Below are 14,461 nucleotides of genomic sequence, written 5' to 3'. Positions count from 1 at the left end.
AGATCCTCGAGTTTACAGCCTGTTCCTTCTGCCGCACCCTGCTCAGTGTTGGCATAGGGTAGGTATTTAGATAAATGAAATGAATGACAGAGGAACGAACCGTTGGTTGCTTCAGAGTTTCCCTCCAGCATCATCTTAGTTCTTAGATTCTGGGACTTGGTTTTTGTCACCCTGCCCTTTACTCCTAGAAATGCTCCCAGAGCTGCATTATTGAAAGTCCTTCGGGTTATGTAATTGTTTTGAAAGGATATTGCCACTTTGCCTCCTAAGTTCATTTAATGCCAGCAACAAAGTTCCAGAAGTCTTCTGGACAGAGGATGTGAGAGCAAGGGTTGAAAGCTTGTATTTATTCAAGGTGGAAAAGAGTCAAAGTCTCTTAGCCATTCCCTTCTGGGAGTGGGGGGAGTAGAGAGAGGGAAGAGATGGAGAAGTGGGAGGGAGGGGGGAAGAGAGAGGCAGAGAGGCAGAGAGAGAGAGAGAGAGGAGAGAGAGAGAGAGAGAGACCCTTGGTATGGTGACCGAGCATTGCCAGAGACCCAGGATCATTGTTCTTCACACACTGTTCCAGCACTGGTTGCTTTTTGTTTTGTTTTGGGGGGCCATACTCAGTGGTGGTCAGGGTTTACTCTAGGCTCTGACCACCTAGCGGTGCTTGAGGGATCACATAGAGCATCGGGGATCAAATCTGGGTCTGCCACATGCAAGGCAAGTGCCTTACCTGCTGTACTGTCTCTCTGGCCCCCATCATCTTGCTTTTGAAGGTCTCCTAGGTGTAGAAAATAGTAATCTCAGTTGAGTTCTGATTCTTACAAAGTATTTAGCCGACAGTGAGTTCTACCTCGTGGCATCAACAAATACCAATTCTTGCTCTCTTAGGAAAAATAAAATAATGCATGCTGTAGGTTACTTTCTTTTTAAAAAGTAATACATAAAGTATGGCAGCTATTTTGCTTAGCATTGAAGGTGCATGATGAACAACAGGGCGTCATTATCCTGTTGCTTCTGTTTTGTTTGCATTTGAGGATAAGGGCCAGAGCGATGGCTCCAAGGGCTGGAGCACATGCTTGGTGTGTGGGAAGCCTGAATTCCATCCCTGGCACCGCACAGTCCTCCAGACCCCCAAACCAAAAACCAACGAGAGAAAAAATGCCCGTAAGTGGTCAGCTGTGTTCAAGGCAAGTGCCCTACCCAGTATACTTTGTCCCCTAATCTAATAATTTCTTTCTTGTTGTGTTTGTGTTTTGGGGCCACACCTGATGGTGCTCAGGGATTACTACTCTCTCTACACGCCTGGTGGTGCTTGGGGGACCATATGGGAATCGAACCCAGTTTAGCTGCCTGTAAGGCAAAAATTGCTATACTGTCACTCTTGCCCCTGCTAATACGTTTCTTAATTTATGTGAAGTCGATAAGTGCTACAAATACACAATTTAGTAAGAGTAAGAAAAGGAGAGTTTTTTCAAACTTAAAGGAAAATCTGAGTACGCCTATAAAAGTATGTTTTATCCTACAAAATTAATATTGGTTTTATGTTAAAAATATTGTTATAGATAATGCTTACATAATCTGTATTAACAAGTAAAAGGAAAATTTCTATAGTTGTAAAAAAGTCACCTGAATAGACACAGAATACTCAAAAATAAATAAAACTTTAGTTTATTATTAGAGAGCCTACGGCCTTTAGCAAGCTAGGAATAAGCAGACCTACCTTGCTTTCTTTTTATCTTTTTTTTCCTTTTTTCTTTTTGGCTCACACCCAGCGATGCTCAGGGGTTACTCCTGGCTCTGCACTCAGGAATTATTCCTGGTGGTGCTCGGGGTGCCATATGGGATGTTGGGGATTGAACCTGGGTTGGCCACGTGCAAGGCAAATGCCCTACCCACTTTGCTATGGCTCAGGCCCTCTTTGTATCTTTTGTTCTTCCCTCTGGTCCTCACACAGGGACCAGAGATGGAAACCTTGCTGTGTGATTGCAGTGGGCGAGCAGAGCTACTGCCTGGCTGCGTGTGCGCGTCTGCGGTATTGAGCGGAATGATGGGTTCAGCGCCTGGGTGTTGGTGGAGGCTGACCGAGCAGGCCGAGAGCCCGAGCTATGGATGTGGGCCTATAGGACAGCAGAGGCCGGCCATGGGAGCTGCTGGGGTCTGGGTGGGAGGGAGGAGAATCAGCTTCTGGACCTGGAAAGGCCCCCGAGAGAGCAGCCAGGAGGTTGGATGGGCGAGCAGAGGGTCAAAGATGTGAATGTGGGCCCGTAGAGACAGCAGAGGTCAGATGTGGGGCTCACACCACCTTCTATGCTTAAGGTCACATACTGAGTCCTGAGCTGGTGAGATCTCTTAGTGGGCTGGAGTATGGGTGTCACTTGCAGGAGACCCAGGTTCAATCCCAATACCTCGTGGTTCATCTCACACTAACTTAGCATAGCTTCTGACCGTCACCACGTATAGCACCCTCCAAATTGTGTTTTTTTGATTGGGCACTTTTTTTTTTTTTTGCTTTTTGGGTCACACCCAGCGATGCTTAGGGGTCATCCCTGGCTCTGCACTCAGAAATTACTCCTGGTGGTGCTTGGGTGACCATATGGGATGCTGGTGATTGAACCCAGGTCGGCTGCGTGCAAGGCAGACGCCCTACCCGCTATGCTATCGCTCAGGCCCATGATTGGGCACTTTGGTGGTAGAGGGGAACAGTAACTTTGTACATCAGTAACACAAGTTGTCAGCATGTTACCTAGGCCATGCAAATATAAACTTAAAAGTAAAAGACCATGACAGGGATGTCTTGGCACTGCTTCGTGATTATTTGGGCCTCAGTTTGGAAGACTGTTTTTTTAAGGAACAAGAGAGAGTCATACCTAGTAGTGCTTAGGGGCTGTCCTAAGTAGCCACAGAGCTGGCTACTCCCAGCTCTGCCCAGGGGTCATTTCTAGCTGGGACCATATCATGACAGGGGTCAAACTGGGGTCATCCACATGAAGTACAAAAGCCTTCTATCTAACTCCTGTTCGATCTTTCTGGCCACTTGGAAGATTCTTCTCCTGTGTTTTTTTTTTTTTTTTTTTTTGACCACAGCCAGCTTAAATAAATGCTCAGGACTTATTCTTGGCTCTGCACTCAGGGATCACTCCTGGCAGAGCTTGGGGACCATATGGGTAGACCAGGTGCAAGGCAGACACCTTTCCCACCGTACTACCACTCTGGCCCCCCACTTGGAAGGTTCTTATGGAAGGGGGCAGAAATAATCTAGAAGATTTTATAATTGTATGTCTGGTTCTTAGACTGGAAGACTAGTAGACGAGGCTCCCTCGGATCTACCAGCGAGAGCACCTACATGGCAAGGGTGTCCGATGGCACGGTGGCCTCAGGGGAGTCAGGCTTCCTGTATCTGCTCAGCTTAAGGCCCAAAGGGGACTGTTCTGGGGAGCAAAACGGAATGCTTCCTGACCTGTCCTCAGCAGTCACATAGTCACTCTCAATGTACTCTGCCAGTCGACCAGTCACTGTCCTCCCCAGATTTAAGGGAGGAGACATAAACCACTTGTCAAGGAAGGAAGTTCCAAAAATTGGCAGTCATGTTTTAAGAACTACCGCACATGGGGCTGGGGCTGGGGCTGGATCCTTGGCACCACACGGGCCGCCAGACACTGCCAGGAGTGGCCCACAAACCAAAGTAGGGTGAATTAAGAACTGCCATATTCTTGCTTTGAGAAACCATCAAAGTTTTGTATTATGGAGGTAAGATAAGTTCTTTTGTCACTTGTTGTCTTCCTTCTGTCCATTCAGTATGGGAAGTATGGAGGTTGCTGGGACCTGTGTGGGACCCAGTCTTCACACCAGTGGGTGTGAGCCCTACTCCCCCAAAATGATGAAAGGAATAACCTAGTATAATTATATAAAAATTGGGGGCCAGAGAGATGGGAAGGCACTTGCTTTGCACACAGCCAGCCCCAATTCTATCCCTGGCATCACATGTTGTCCCCAAGTACAACCAGGGATCACTCCTGGGCACAGAGCCAGGAATAGCCCCTGTGCACCACTGTGGTCCAAATCCTCCTAAATAAAATAAATATAAAATGATATTTTAAAATTAAAGACTATATGACGAATACTAGATACAAAGCTGAGAGATACAGGGTAAGAACAATATCACACAACAGAGAATTAGTACATTTTTTAAAGAATTATTTTTATCTGTTTTGTTTCTTTCTGTGGAAGGTTCTGCCACACCTGGCAGTGCTCAGAGTTTACTCTTAGCTCTGAGCTCAGGGTTCACTCCTTTCGGGGTTCACGGGACTGCATGGGATGCCTGTGATTGAATCAAATCTGGGTCAGCCACATGCAAGGCAAGTCCCTTACCCACTCTCCTCTCTCTGGACCCAGATTAGTAAAGTTCATGTAACACATTAAATGCTAACACACAGTGAAACAGACCAGGGGTATGTACATATCTGGGTCATGGGAAATAAATTTTAAATGTGTTTATACACAACACACACACACATACATTGAAAACTATGAAGGTGCTTAACTCACTTTTAATTAAAGTGAACATCATTTTAGTAAAGATGAAAAATAATTTTGGGGGGCCGGAATGATAGTCCAGGGGAAGGGCATTTGCCTTGCACATGTCTGACCCAGATTCAATCCCCAGCATTCCATATGGACCCCCAAGCACTGCCAGGAGTAATTCCTGAGTGCAGGGCCAGGAGTAACCTCTGAGCATTGCTGGGTGTGACCCCCCCAAAAAAATCCCAGAAAAATAATTTTTTGGTGGGGGGTCCACACCCAGCTGTTTATTCCTTACTCTATGCTCAGGGGACTATAAGAGTACTAGGGATCAAACCTGGATCAACCATACATATAAGGCAAACACCCAGGGCTGGAGCGATAGTAAAACAAGTAGGATGTTTGTCTTGTATGTGGCCAACTTGGGTTTGATTCCTGGCATCCCATATGGTCCCCCAAGCACTGCCAGGAGTAATTCCTGATTGCAGAGCCAGAAGTAACCACTGAGCATCTCTGGGTATGACCCAAAAAGCAATAAATAAATAAATAAATAAAAGACGAGCACCCACTATATACTCACTCTGACTCCAGAAAAATAATGGTTTTAAAGAAGAAAAGAAAAATAATGGCTTTAATACTTTTCCCAGTTTTCTGGGGGAAGCAGTTTTCTCTCAAGAAGGTGATGTTGAAAGGTCGTTTTAAAAAAACCATGTAAGGGGGTGGGGGGAAATGGGCACTGGTGGAGGGATGGGTATTTGATCATTGTATGACCGAAACTCAAGCACAAAGATTTGTAAATCTACAACTGTACCTCATGGTGCTTCACTAATTAAAAAAAAAAAAAAAACACCCAAAAAACCATGTAAGCTACGAATAAATCATTGATTATTTCACTCTAGGTGCTGCGGAGCCGAGCAGACAGTCATTTTCAGCAGAGAGCCCTGCCTGCCGCCTTCCAGACATGGAGAATGCTCTGGCACTGGCACCAGCAGGAAAGCGTCCTCAGCGAGAGAGCAGCGAGTTTTCACAGGTACTCCAGGCAGCTGAGTGGGCGAGCAGCTCAGCTCCAACTTGGTGCTCACGGGGCTGTGTGAAAAGCTTTGCTTTCCAGTCTCCCAGACCTTTAGACCTTGCTTCTTCCTGGTATTCCAGTAATGTGGGCTCATTGATTTCTTCTAGCTGGGAAAGACAGACAAGGTTCCCCCCGGAAAAACATTCTCCATCTTTAAGCCAAGTGCTTTCAAAACAGCCTGGGATGTTTGCCTATTTCCTCATTCCGAACCATTGTGAATTCCATTAAAGCTGCCCATTAGCTGTTTGGATCGGAAAGTGGTTGGCTCTTGCATTGCTTTCTTGAGCATGATTTCCCCCGAATGCTTGGTTCCTGTCCCACCAAACTGTCTTCTCCCTCCCCTTCCATTCGTTGTTGTTGTGATGATCAGAGGTCTTGCACATGTCAGATTGATGCTCACACACTTATCGGTTGGGGTGTTCACCAGGGCTCACTTCTCTGGTTGCAGAACTCACCCACTTAGCTGTGGTGCTTCCTGGTTACCAGGCACATCCTGGTTACGCTGACCACCAGGGATCATACTCGCTAGTGGTGAGGTTCTCACCTCCTTTAATTTTTTTGTTTGCTTATTTTTGTTGGGGGGCCACATCTGCTGATGCTCAGAGGTTACTCCTGGCAGTGCTTGGGAGACCGTAATATGGGACACCAGGGATCGAATCGTGGCTGGCCATGTGCAAATTAAGTGCCTTACATGTTGTACTGTCTCTTACCCTTAAAAAAAAAACCCACAAAACCTGTGTTGTTCAGGAATATTCCTGGCTGTGTGCTTATGTGCTCAGGAGTGACCCCTGGCAGTGCTTAGATTGAACCATGCCATAGTGGCCACATGCAAGGCAAATGCCTTCTCTCCTATACTGTCTCTTCAGAAGCCCTTCATGAATCTTTTAGTTCTGGTGTTTCTCAGGGTCGGACCCTTCAGTGATGATTGTACACACCTTACACTTTAGCTCCAGAGATGGTAAATAGTAGGACTGCCAGGCATTAATAGCCAAGCCGTTTGGAATATGCTTAGTGAATGTGGTAGCACCAGGGATGGAACAAACATGCAGCCTTAAACATTCAAGATAGGTACTCTGAGCCACTAAGTTATCACCTGGGCCCTAAACAGTTTTTTTCAGCAGGTGGAGGTTGTTGAGGTCTCATCTGGTGGTCTTGGGGTACTCTGCAGAGCCTGGAATCAAATCCAGGGCTCTTTGAGCCATCTCCTGAGCCCCTTAGACTTTTGAAAAACCTTGAAATTACAGTCTTCAGCAGAACTAGGAGAGACAAGCAGCAGAGTTAAAGTTCTTTTTTAACTTCTACAGGAACAACCTATCTCATAGGAATTCATTTCTGCGAATGATGCTGGAGTATAATGAAAAAATTATGAATCACTAATTGTAGTTCTGCTGTGTGAGCATTGTGATAGGAGAGAAGGGAACCCAATCTATGAACTCATTCACAGTAACAGTATCATCTTCATGAATAATTTTCTTCTCATAGCAGAAGAGAAAAGGCTCAAAATGACAAATGATTGGCCCACTTGATACAACCACTCAGTAGCAGGGCCAGGGTTTAAATTTGTATCTCCCTGATTTCAAAGGCCACATCCAAGAGGAAGATTGAATGGCTTTGTAATGACTGTTTTTGGATGACTTTGTAAGAATTGAAATTTGGGGGGGTCTGAAGTGATGGGACAGCCAATAAGGCACTTCACTTGTATGTGACTGACAGATATTTAATCCCCAGCACCCTATATGGTCCCCAAGCCTTCCAGGAGTGATCCCTGAGTGCAGAGCCAGGAGTAAGTTCTGAGCTTCACTGGATGTGGCTAAAACCACAACAACAAGAATGGAAATGTGGGGGACCAGAGAGATAGTATGGGGTGAAGACACTTGCCTTGTATGCAGCCAACTGGGGTTCAATCCCTGGCACTGCATATAGTCCCCATGCGCTGCCAGAAGTGATTCCAGGAGTAAGCATTGAGCACAAATAGGTGTGGCCCAAAAACTAAGACTGGAAGAGTTTTTTCAGGAGGTGAGATTGACATACAGACAGTGGAGGAATTTTCCAGATGGATCATGTCTCCTCACAGCTCTTCTGGAGCTCATAGCTCCCCTGAAGGTGGCTGGAGAGCACTGACATCCTCGGGGAAGGCTTGTTGCGAATCGGGTAAGGAGCCATGATGGGCATGGGCAGGTTGGGGAAGGCCAGAGAGACATGAAGGACAGGCATTGGAGCAGGCGCACGTCACCACAGAGTGCCCGTTTGGATGGGCATTGCCCTGAGTCTGGGGTATACCACACTAGGACAGAGAACAGAGGGAGGAAGTGCAGTGTGGGAAGAGGCAGTGATTTCAACCCTGAAGGCCTCTGACTTCTTTTGGAGAGGATAAGCTAAAACTCCAGGTGCACTTGGCATGAACTTAGATCTTTTTAGGGGCGGCCAGGGGCATGAGGGGCCGACAGGGTGACAGCACTTGCCTCTACCTTTTCTCCTGCATAGGAAGCGGCTTTGCCACCACCTGGTTCCTATCCTGAGGTCTGGTACAGGGTTCATTCAAAAAGTGATTTCACTACTTAAGACACACATAGCTGAGGCTGGAGTGATAGTACAGTGGGGCAGGTGTTTGCCTTGCACACGGCCAACCCCAATTCGATCCCCAGCACCCCATATGGTCCCCAAAGCACTGCCAGGAGTAATTCCTGATTGCAGAGCAATGACCAGAGTAACCCCTGAGCATTGCTGTTGTGACCCAAAAAGCAAAATAAATAAATAAATAAATAAATGAAAAATAGGCACACATAGCCTTTATTTTACGAAGTCATACTTGGCATGATTTTTTTTTTAACTTTGGCATGTATGTGACCACCAAAAGTTGAGGATGGTATAAGTGGATCGACATGAAGAATATCATGCTAAGTGAAATGAGTCACAGAGAGAGGGACAGACATAGAATGACTGCACTTATTTGTGGAATACAAAGTAATAGTATGGGAGACTAACACCCAAGGATAATAGAGGTAAGGGCCAGGAGGATTACTCCATGGCTTGGAAGCCGGCATCACGTGCTGGGGGGAAAAGGCAGCTGGGATGGAGAAGGGACCACTAAGGGAATGATGCTTGGAGGGCTTGCTCGGGATGGGAGATGCGTGCTGAAAGTAGACTGTACACCAAAAATGACTGCCACTTACCACCTGTATTACAAACCGTAACACCCAAAAGGAGAGAGAGAGAGTAAAAGGGATGTGCCTGCCACAGAGGCAGGGGAATGGGAGATTACTGGGCACGTTGGTGGTGGAGAGATGGGTACTCAATCATCGTATGACTGAAACGCAATCATGGAAGTTTGTAAGATAGTCTGTAGCTATATCACGGTGATTCATTAACAACTTTTTTAAAATTAAAAATAAATAAAGTTGAGGATGCTATCAGAGTAGCCTTGAGGGATTACCCCAAGGACTTTGGTTAGGGAGCAGCAGACTTGGGTGATCTCAGCACCGTAACTGGAGGATAAACTGGAGACTGCAAGTAGCTTGGAAGCATGACGGAGAGGGAGTGCCTCATCCAGCCATGATTTTCTTTCAGTTTAGCTGGATCTTTGTAGAAGAGCCTTCAAGTTTCGGCCTTCACTGTTTATGAGAGTGCAGAGAGATTGAGCGAAAATGTAGCTTGGGAACTGGACAGGCCCAAGATTAGACCTTGTCCCACTGTTGCCAGTTCTGTGACTGTGGGCAAGTGCCTTGATCTCTTCGTGCTCAGTTTCCTCAAGTGTGCAATGAACCATTAGCCTCCAAGCCCCTCCTGGAGTGACTTTGCCCTTCTTCCAGGTATTGCTAAAAGAGATATTAGAGAGAAATAGGGCCAGAGAGATAGTAGAGAGGATAAGGGACCTGCCTTGGATGCTGCTGACCTTGGTTTGATCCCCACCACTCCATATGGTCTCCTGAGCACAGAAACAGGAATAGCCCCGCTGCCTCCTCTTCCAAAAATATACAGATAGATAGATAGATAGATAGATAGATAGATAGATAGATAGGTAAAGGTAAAGGCCCTCCCGTTGATCGTCGATTTGCTCGAGCGGGCCCAGTAACGTCTCCATTGGAGACTTTGTTGTTACTGTGTCTGGCATATCGAATACTCTCGGTAGCTTGCCGGGCTCTCCGAGAGGGGCGGAGGAATCGAACTCGGGTCGGCCATGTTGGCCGCTTGTAAGGCGAACGCCCTACCCGCTGTGCTATCGCTCCAGATAGATAGATAGATATGTATATTTGGGAGCCAGGAAGATAGCCTTGGGGTGAAGTATATGCTTTGCATGCAGGAGCCTTTGATTTGATCCTGTACTACAAGGTTCCATAGGTACTAACTGGAGTGATCCTTGAGCACTGACCAGAAGTAGCCCCTAGTACCACTAGACATGGCCCAAAATTTTCTCCCCTAAAGGTCATAGGTGTTGTTAGGAATTTAAGAAATAAATTTCAAGGGGCTGGAGTGATAGTACAGCAGGTAGGGAGTTTGCCTTGCACGTGGCCAACCCGGGTTCAATTCCCAGAATCCCGTATGTTCTCCTGAGCACTGTCAGGAGTAATTTCTGAGTGCAAAACCAGGAGTAACCCCTGTGCATCGCTGGGTGTGACCCAAGAAGCCATAAAAATAAAAAGAAACGAATGTTAAGGGCTGGAGCAATAATACAGTAGGTAGAGCATTTTCCTTGTATGTGGGTCACCTGGGTTTGATCCCTTGTCATCACATATGGTCCCCTGAGCACTGCCAGGAATGATCCCTGAGCACAGAGCTAGGAGTAATCCCTGAGCATATCTGGGGTTGCCCCCCCAAAAAAAACAGAGAGAGAGAGTTCCCAATAAATATACAAATTCTATATTTTGTTTATTTTTCTTTGGGGGGGCATTTGGACCACACTCCGCTGTGCTCAGGGCTTATTCCTGGCTCTGTGCTCAGAGGTCACTATTGGTGGGCTTGGTGCGGACCATGTGGGGTGCCCATGATCAACCTCAGGTAGGCCATGTGTAAGGCAAGTGCCCTGCCTGCTGTACTATCTCTCTGGCCCCTATACATTCTATATTTCTGGGGAGGGGGGCTCCCCAGAAATGCTCAGGAGACCCAGGGCCTGCAGGCTCAGGCGAGGGCCTGAGGATCCATGTCCGCTCTGTCCCGTGGAGCCGAAAGACCGCAGGGCTCACTCCGCCATGCTGAGGGCCTGGAGTCTGTGTTCTGTGTGTCGAGGATCAGAACAGGCACATACAGGCATGTGCCCTAACCCCTGTATTTCCTCCCATAACCCTGGATGTTCCATCTTTCCATAATTCTACAGTTGTTTTGTTTGGGATGGGGGAGGCCCCAAACTGAGCTCAAGGGGGCCAGGGGCTGCTCCTGGTGACTTTACCCCCGCCCATAGTGCTGGGAAAGGCATTTAGCATCGGGAATAGAACCCAGGACCTCCTGCAGGCCAGGCGTAGGATCCGGCCCTTGAGCTCTCTCCCTGGCCTTTCGAGGTCGGTTTGTGTGGCAGCACGTAAGCCTAAGCATACAGACAGGATTTATGATTGGATTATGGATTATGACTGAAAATGAGCATTTACCAACAGACAAGTGAAACAGTGAGAGTAAGACGCAGACGCGGCACTGGTTTGTTTTATCTGTGTGTGGTTTGGGGGCCCTACCTGGCAGTGCTCAGGACTACTCCTGTGTCAGGGTACCTGACCATTTTGGAACTTGAGCCCGAGCCTCCCACATGCAAAACATGTGCCCAGCCTCTGAACTCTCTCTCTGGCCTCTGTTTCACTTATTTATTTGTTCCTCCCACCCCCCATGGGGTACCCAGGGTTCATTCCTAGTTCTGTGCTCAGGAATCACTTCTGGCAGGGTCAGGGGGCCATACGTGGTGCTGGGGAGAGAACCCGGGTCAGTTGTATGCAAGGCAAACACTTTACCTGCTGTGCTATTGCCCTATCCCCATACTTGATTTTTTTCACAGGATGGGTTGGCGGCAGGGAGGAGGGGGTGGGCTACACCCAGCAATGCTCAGGGGCTCTTCCTGGCTCTGTGCTCAGGAGTGACCATGGCTGTATGGGCATCTTGAACTGTCTCTACTTCTTGGGTCCATACTTTTTTTTTTTTGGTTTGCTTTTGGGTCACACCTGGTGATGCACAGGGTTTACTCCTGGCTCTGAACTCAGGAATTACTCCTGGAGGTGCTCAGGGGACCATATGGGATGCTGGGAATCGAACCCTGGTCAGCCGGTGCAAGGCAAACACCCTGCCTGCTTTGCTAGCGCTCCAGCCCCGGGTCCATACTTCTGGATCATAGATTAGGTAAATCTATAAAGTGGCTTTATCTTTATTAGGCGATAAAGATACAAACTTTATTTAGCTTTATTAGGTGATTTTATCGTTCCTCACTTCTACCAGCAGATAAATAGAAGTAGAAGATGGTGGTTCCACGTTCTTAGTCAATGTTTTAAATATCTTCAGTTCAGCACTTCTAGTGGGCGTAAAGGGTTTTCATTTCTCTGATCACTGAGGACACTAAGGATTTCCTGAAAGCCCAGTCAGTTAGGAACAAAAGCCTGTACTGTGACCGAGTCACGTGACTGTCCCGAGGGAGGAATTCGAGAGAAACTGTATCCTGCTCTCTCAGGGTTGGTGAGGTTTGGAAGGGTTCTTCCCACTGAAGATTTGGAGGCCACTGGGCCGGAGAGATCCTGTCAGGGTCAGGGTGCTTGCCGTGCCTGAGGCTGCCCCTGCTTTGATCCCACACCACCTCATGGTCCCCCCAGCACAGAGCCTACAGTGATCCCCTGAGCCCAGAGCCGGGAGTAGCCTCAAGCACTGCCAGGTGTGACCCAAAAATACCACAAGAAGAAATTTGAGGACAGTCTGTGAGAAACAGGGTGCTGTTTCTGGGACGTGCGGCTGTTCCTGCTGGTTGCTGAGGCAAGATCAGGAGGGATGGGACTGGGCAACTCACTCCACAGGCAGCCTCAGGAACAGATGAAACCCAGAAGCCTACGTGGGGCATCTTAGGGAAGGACGCTCAGAGGGGAGGTGCTGATGCAAGTTTACAGCTGATGTCTCACCTTAGGACAAGCAGTGTCTCCTTGTCACTGGCTTTATCTGTCCTCATCTGAGCTTCTCTGAATGCCAGACAGATTTGGAATCTTTCAACCTTTATTATGATATATATATATATATATATATATATATATATATATATGCGCGTTGTTCTTGGGGATTGGGGTGAATATTTCACCCTTTATTGTGTGACTATTATGTATCATTCCCCGGTACTACATATGGCCCCTGAACCTGCCAGGAGTCAATACTGGTCTACACTCATGTTGCTTAGCGCTTACTCTTGGCTCTGCTCTCAGGAATCATATCTTTATTAGGCGATAAAGATACAAACTATTTATTTAGCTTTATTAGGTGATTTTATCGTTCCTCACTTCTACCAGCAGATAAATAGAAGTAGAAGTAGAAGTAGAAGATGGTGGTTCCACGTTCTTAGTCAATGTTTTGTTTTAAGTATCTTCAGTTCAGCACTTCTACTGGGCGGTGGTGCACAGGAAATCATATGGGATACCAGGGATCAAACCCAGGTCAGCCGCCTGTAAGGCAAGTACCTTACCTGGTGTACTATCTCTCCAGTCCTCTTAGCAGTACTTTTTTTTTAATTGATAGCAAAATAAGTTACATTGAAATGAACTAATTGTATTTTTTTTAATTTTTATTACTGAGACATCATGAGGTATAGTTGTATTTTTGATGAGCCGAATTTAATATTATTTTTTAATTAATGATTTTTGGGTCCTCTCTAAGAAGTATTTGCTTATTCTAAGATCTCAACTTATGTCTTCTCTGCAAACTTACAGTTTTGTTGTTGTTGGATTTTTTCATTTTTGGTTTGTTTTTTTGGGTCACACCCTGCATGCTCAGGGCTTACTCCTGGCTCTGTGCTCAGTGATTACTCCTAGGAGGCTTGGGGAGCTGTGAATCAAACCTGATTGGCCGCATGCAATGCTCATTCTCTACCTGATGTATTATCTCTCTGGCCCCATTCCTTTATTATTTAAATTTTTTAATTTTAGGGGCTGGGGAGATAATGGAGCCAGTAGAGCACTTGCTCTGCACATAGCCAACCAGAGTTTGATCCCAGTTTCCCATATGGTCTTTCAAGCACTGCCAGGAATAATTCCAGAGTACACAGCCAGGAGTAACACCTGAGCATCACCGGGTCTGGCCTAAAAACAAACAAAATTTTTTAACTTAAAAAATGTAAATTGAATAGTGTTTTTAACATGAATAATAGGGTCTGTATTCCGCACCTTCTCCCCAGTCTTTTTGCTCTGTATAGGATCTCGAATAAAGGGTTGTGGGCTGGAGAGGCAATCCAGTGAATAAGGCATTTTCCTTGCATGTGGCCAACCTGGGCTCAGTCCCTGGCACCCTGTATGGTCCCCTGAGCATTGCCAAGAGTGATCTCTGAGGAACTGGAGTGATAGTACCTCAGGTAAGGCACTTGCCTTGCATGGGTTCTATCCCTGGCATCCCAATGGTACCCTGAGCACCTCCAGGGGTGATCCTTGAACACAGAGCCTGGAGTAAGCCCCAAGCACCACTGGGAATGACCCAGAAACGGAAGAAAATCCACTGAAGAGTTGAATAGAAGTGATGATATGGCTTATACTTGTCTTAGTCTTTTTTCCACTTTTGGAAAGGTTCGTGTTTCATCATTAAGTACGTTTTATTTTCATACATGCTGTTTTTTTCAATTGAGACAGTTTCCTTCCTATTCTTAGTTTTCACCCTTCCCTTCCCTTTGATGCTGCTCTTGTTGAAGTGACCAGGCTGTCACACTTTGGTGGTTGTGGTGCTTGCTGGGAC

General features: G+C 46.7%; 1 protein-coding gene across 2 annotated transcripts in view; it reads left to right on the top strand.

Annotated features, from left to right (window-relative positions):
• Nucleotides 1-14,461, top strand: part of SFI1 (SFI1 centrin binding protein) — a 98,620-nt gene that overhangs the window by 66,701 nt on the left and 17,458 nt on the right. For both annotated transcript variants that reach the window (XM_056116477.1, XM_056116476.1), the window contains exon 15: nt 5,406-5,536. In XM_056116477.1, the coding sequence (XP_055972452.1) occupies nt 5,406-5,536 (131 nt within the window). The remainder of the gene's footprint in view (nt 1-5,405; nt 5,537-14,461) is intronic.

Source organism: Sorex fumeus, unplaced genomic scaffold, assembly GCF_029834395.1.
Source record: "Sorex fumeus unplaced genomic scaffold, SorFum_2.1 ptg000032l, whole genome shotgun sequence".
In the NCBI taxonomy this organism is placed as follows: Eukaryota; Metazoa; Chordata; class Mammalia; order Eulipotyphla; family Soricidae; genus Sorex; species Sorex fumeus.
This window is presented reverse-complemented; position numbering and strand designations above follow the sequence as displayed.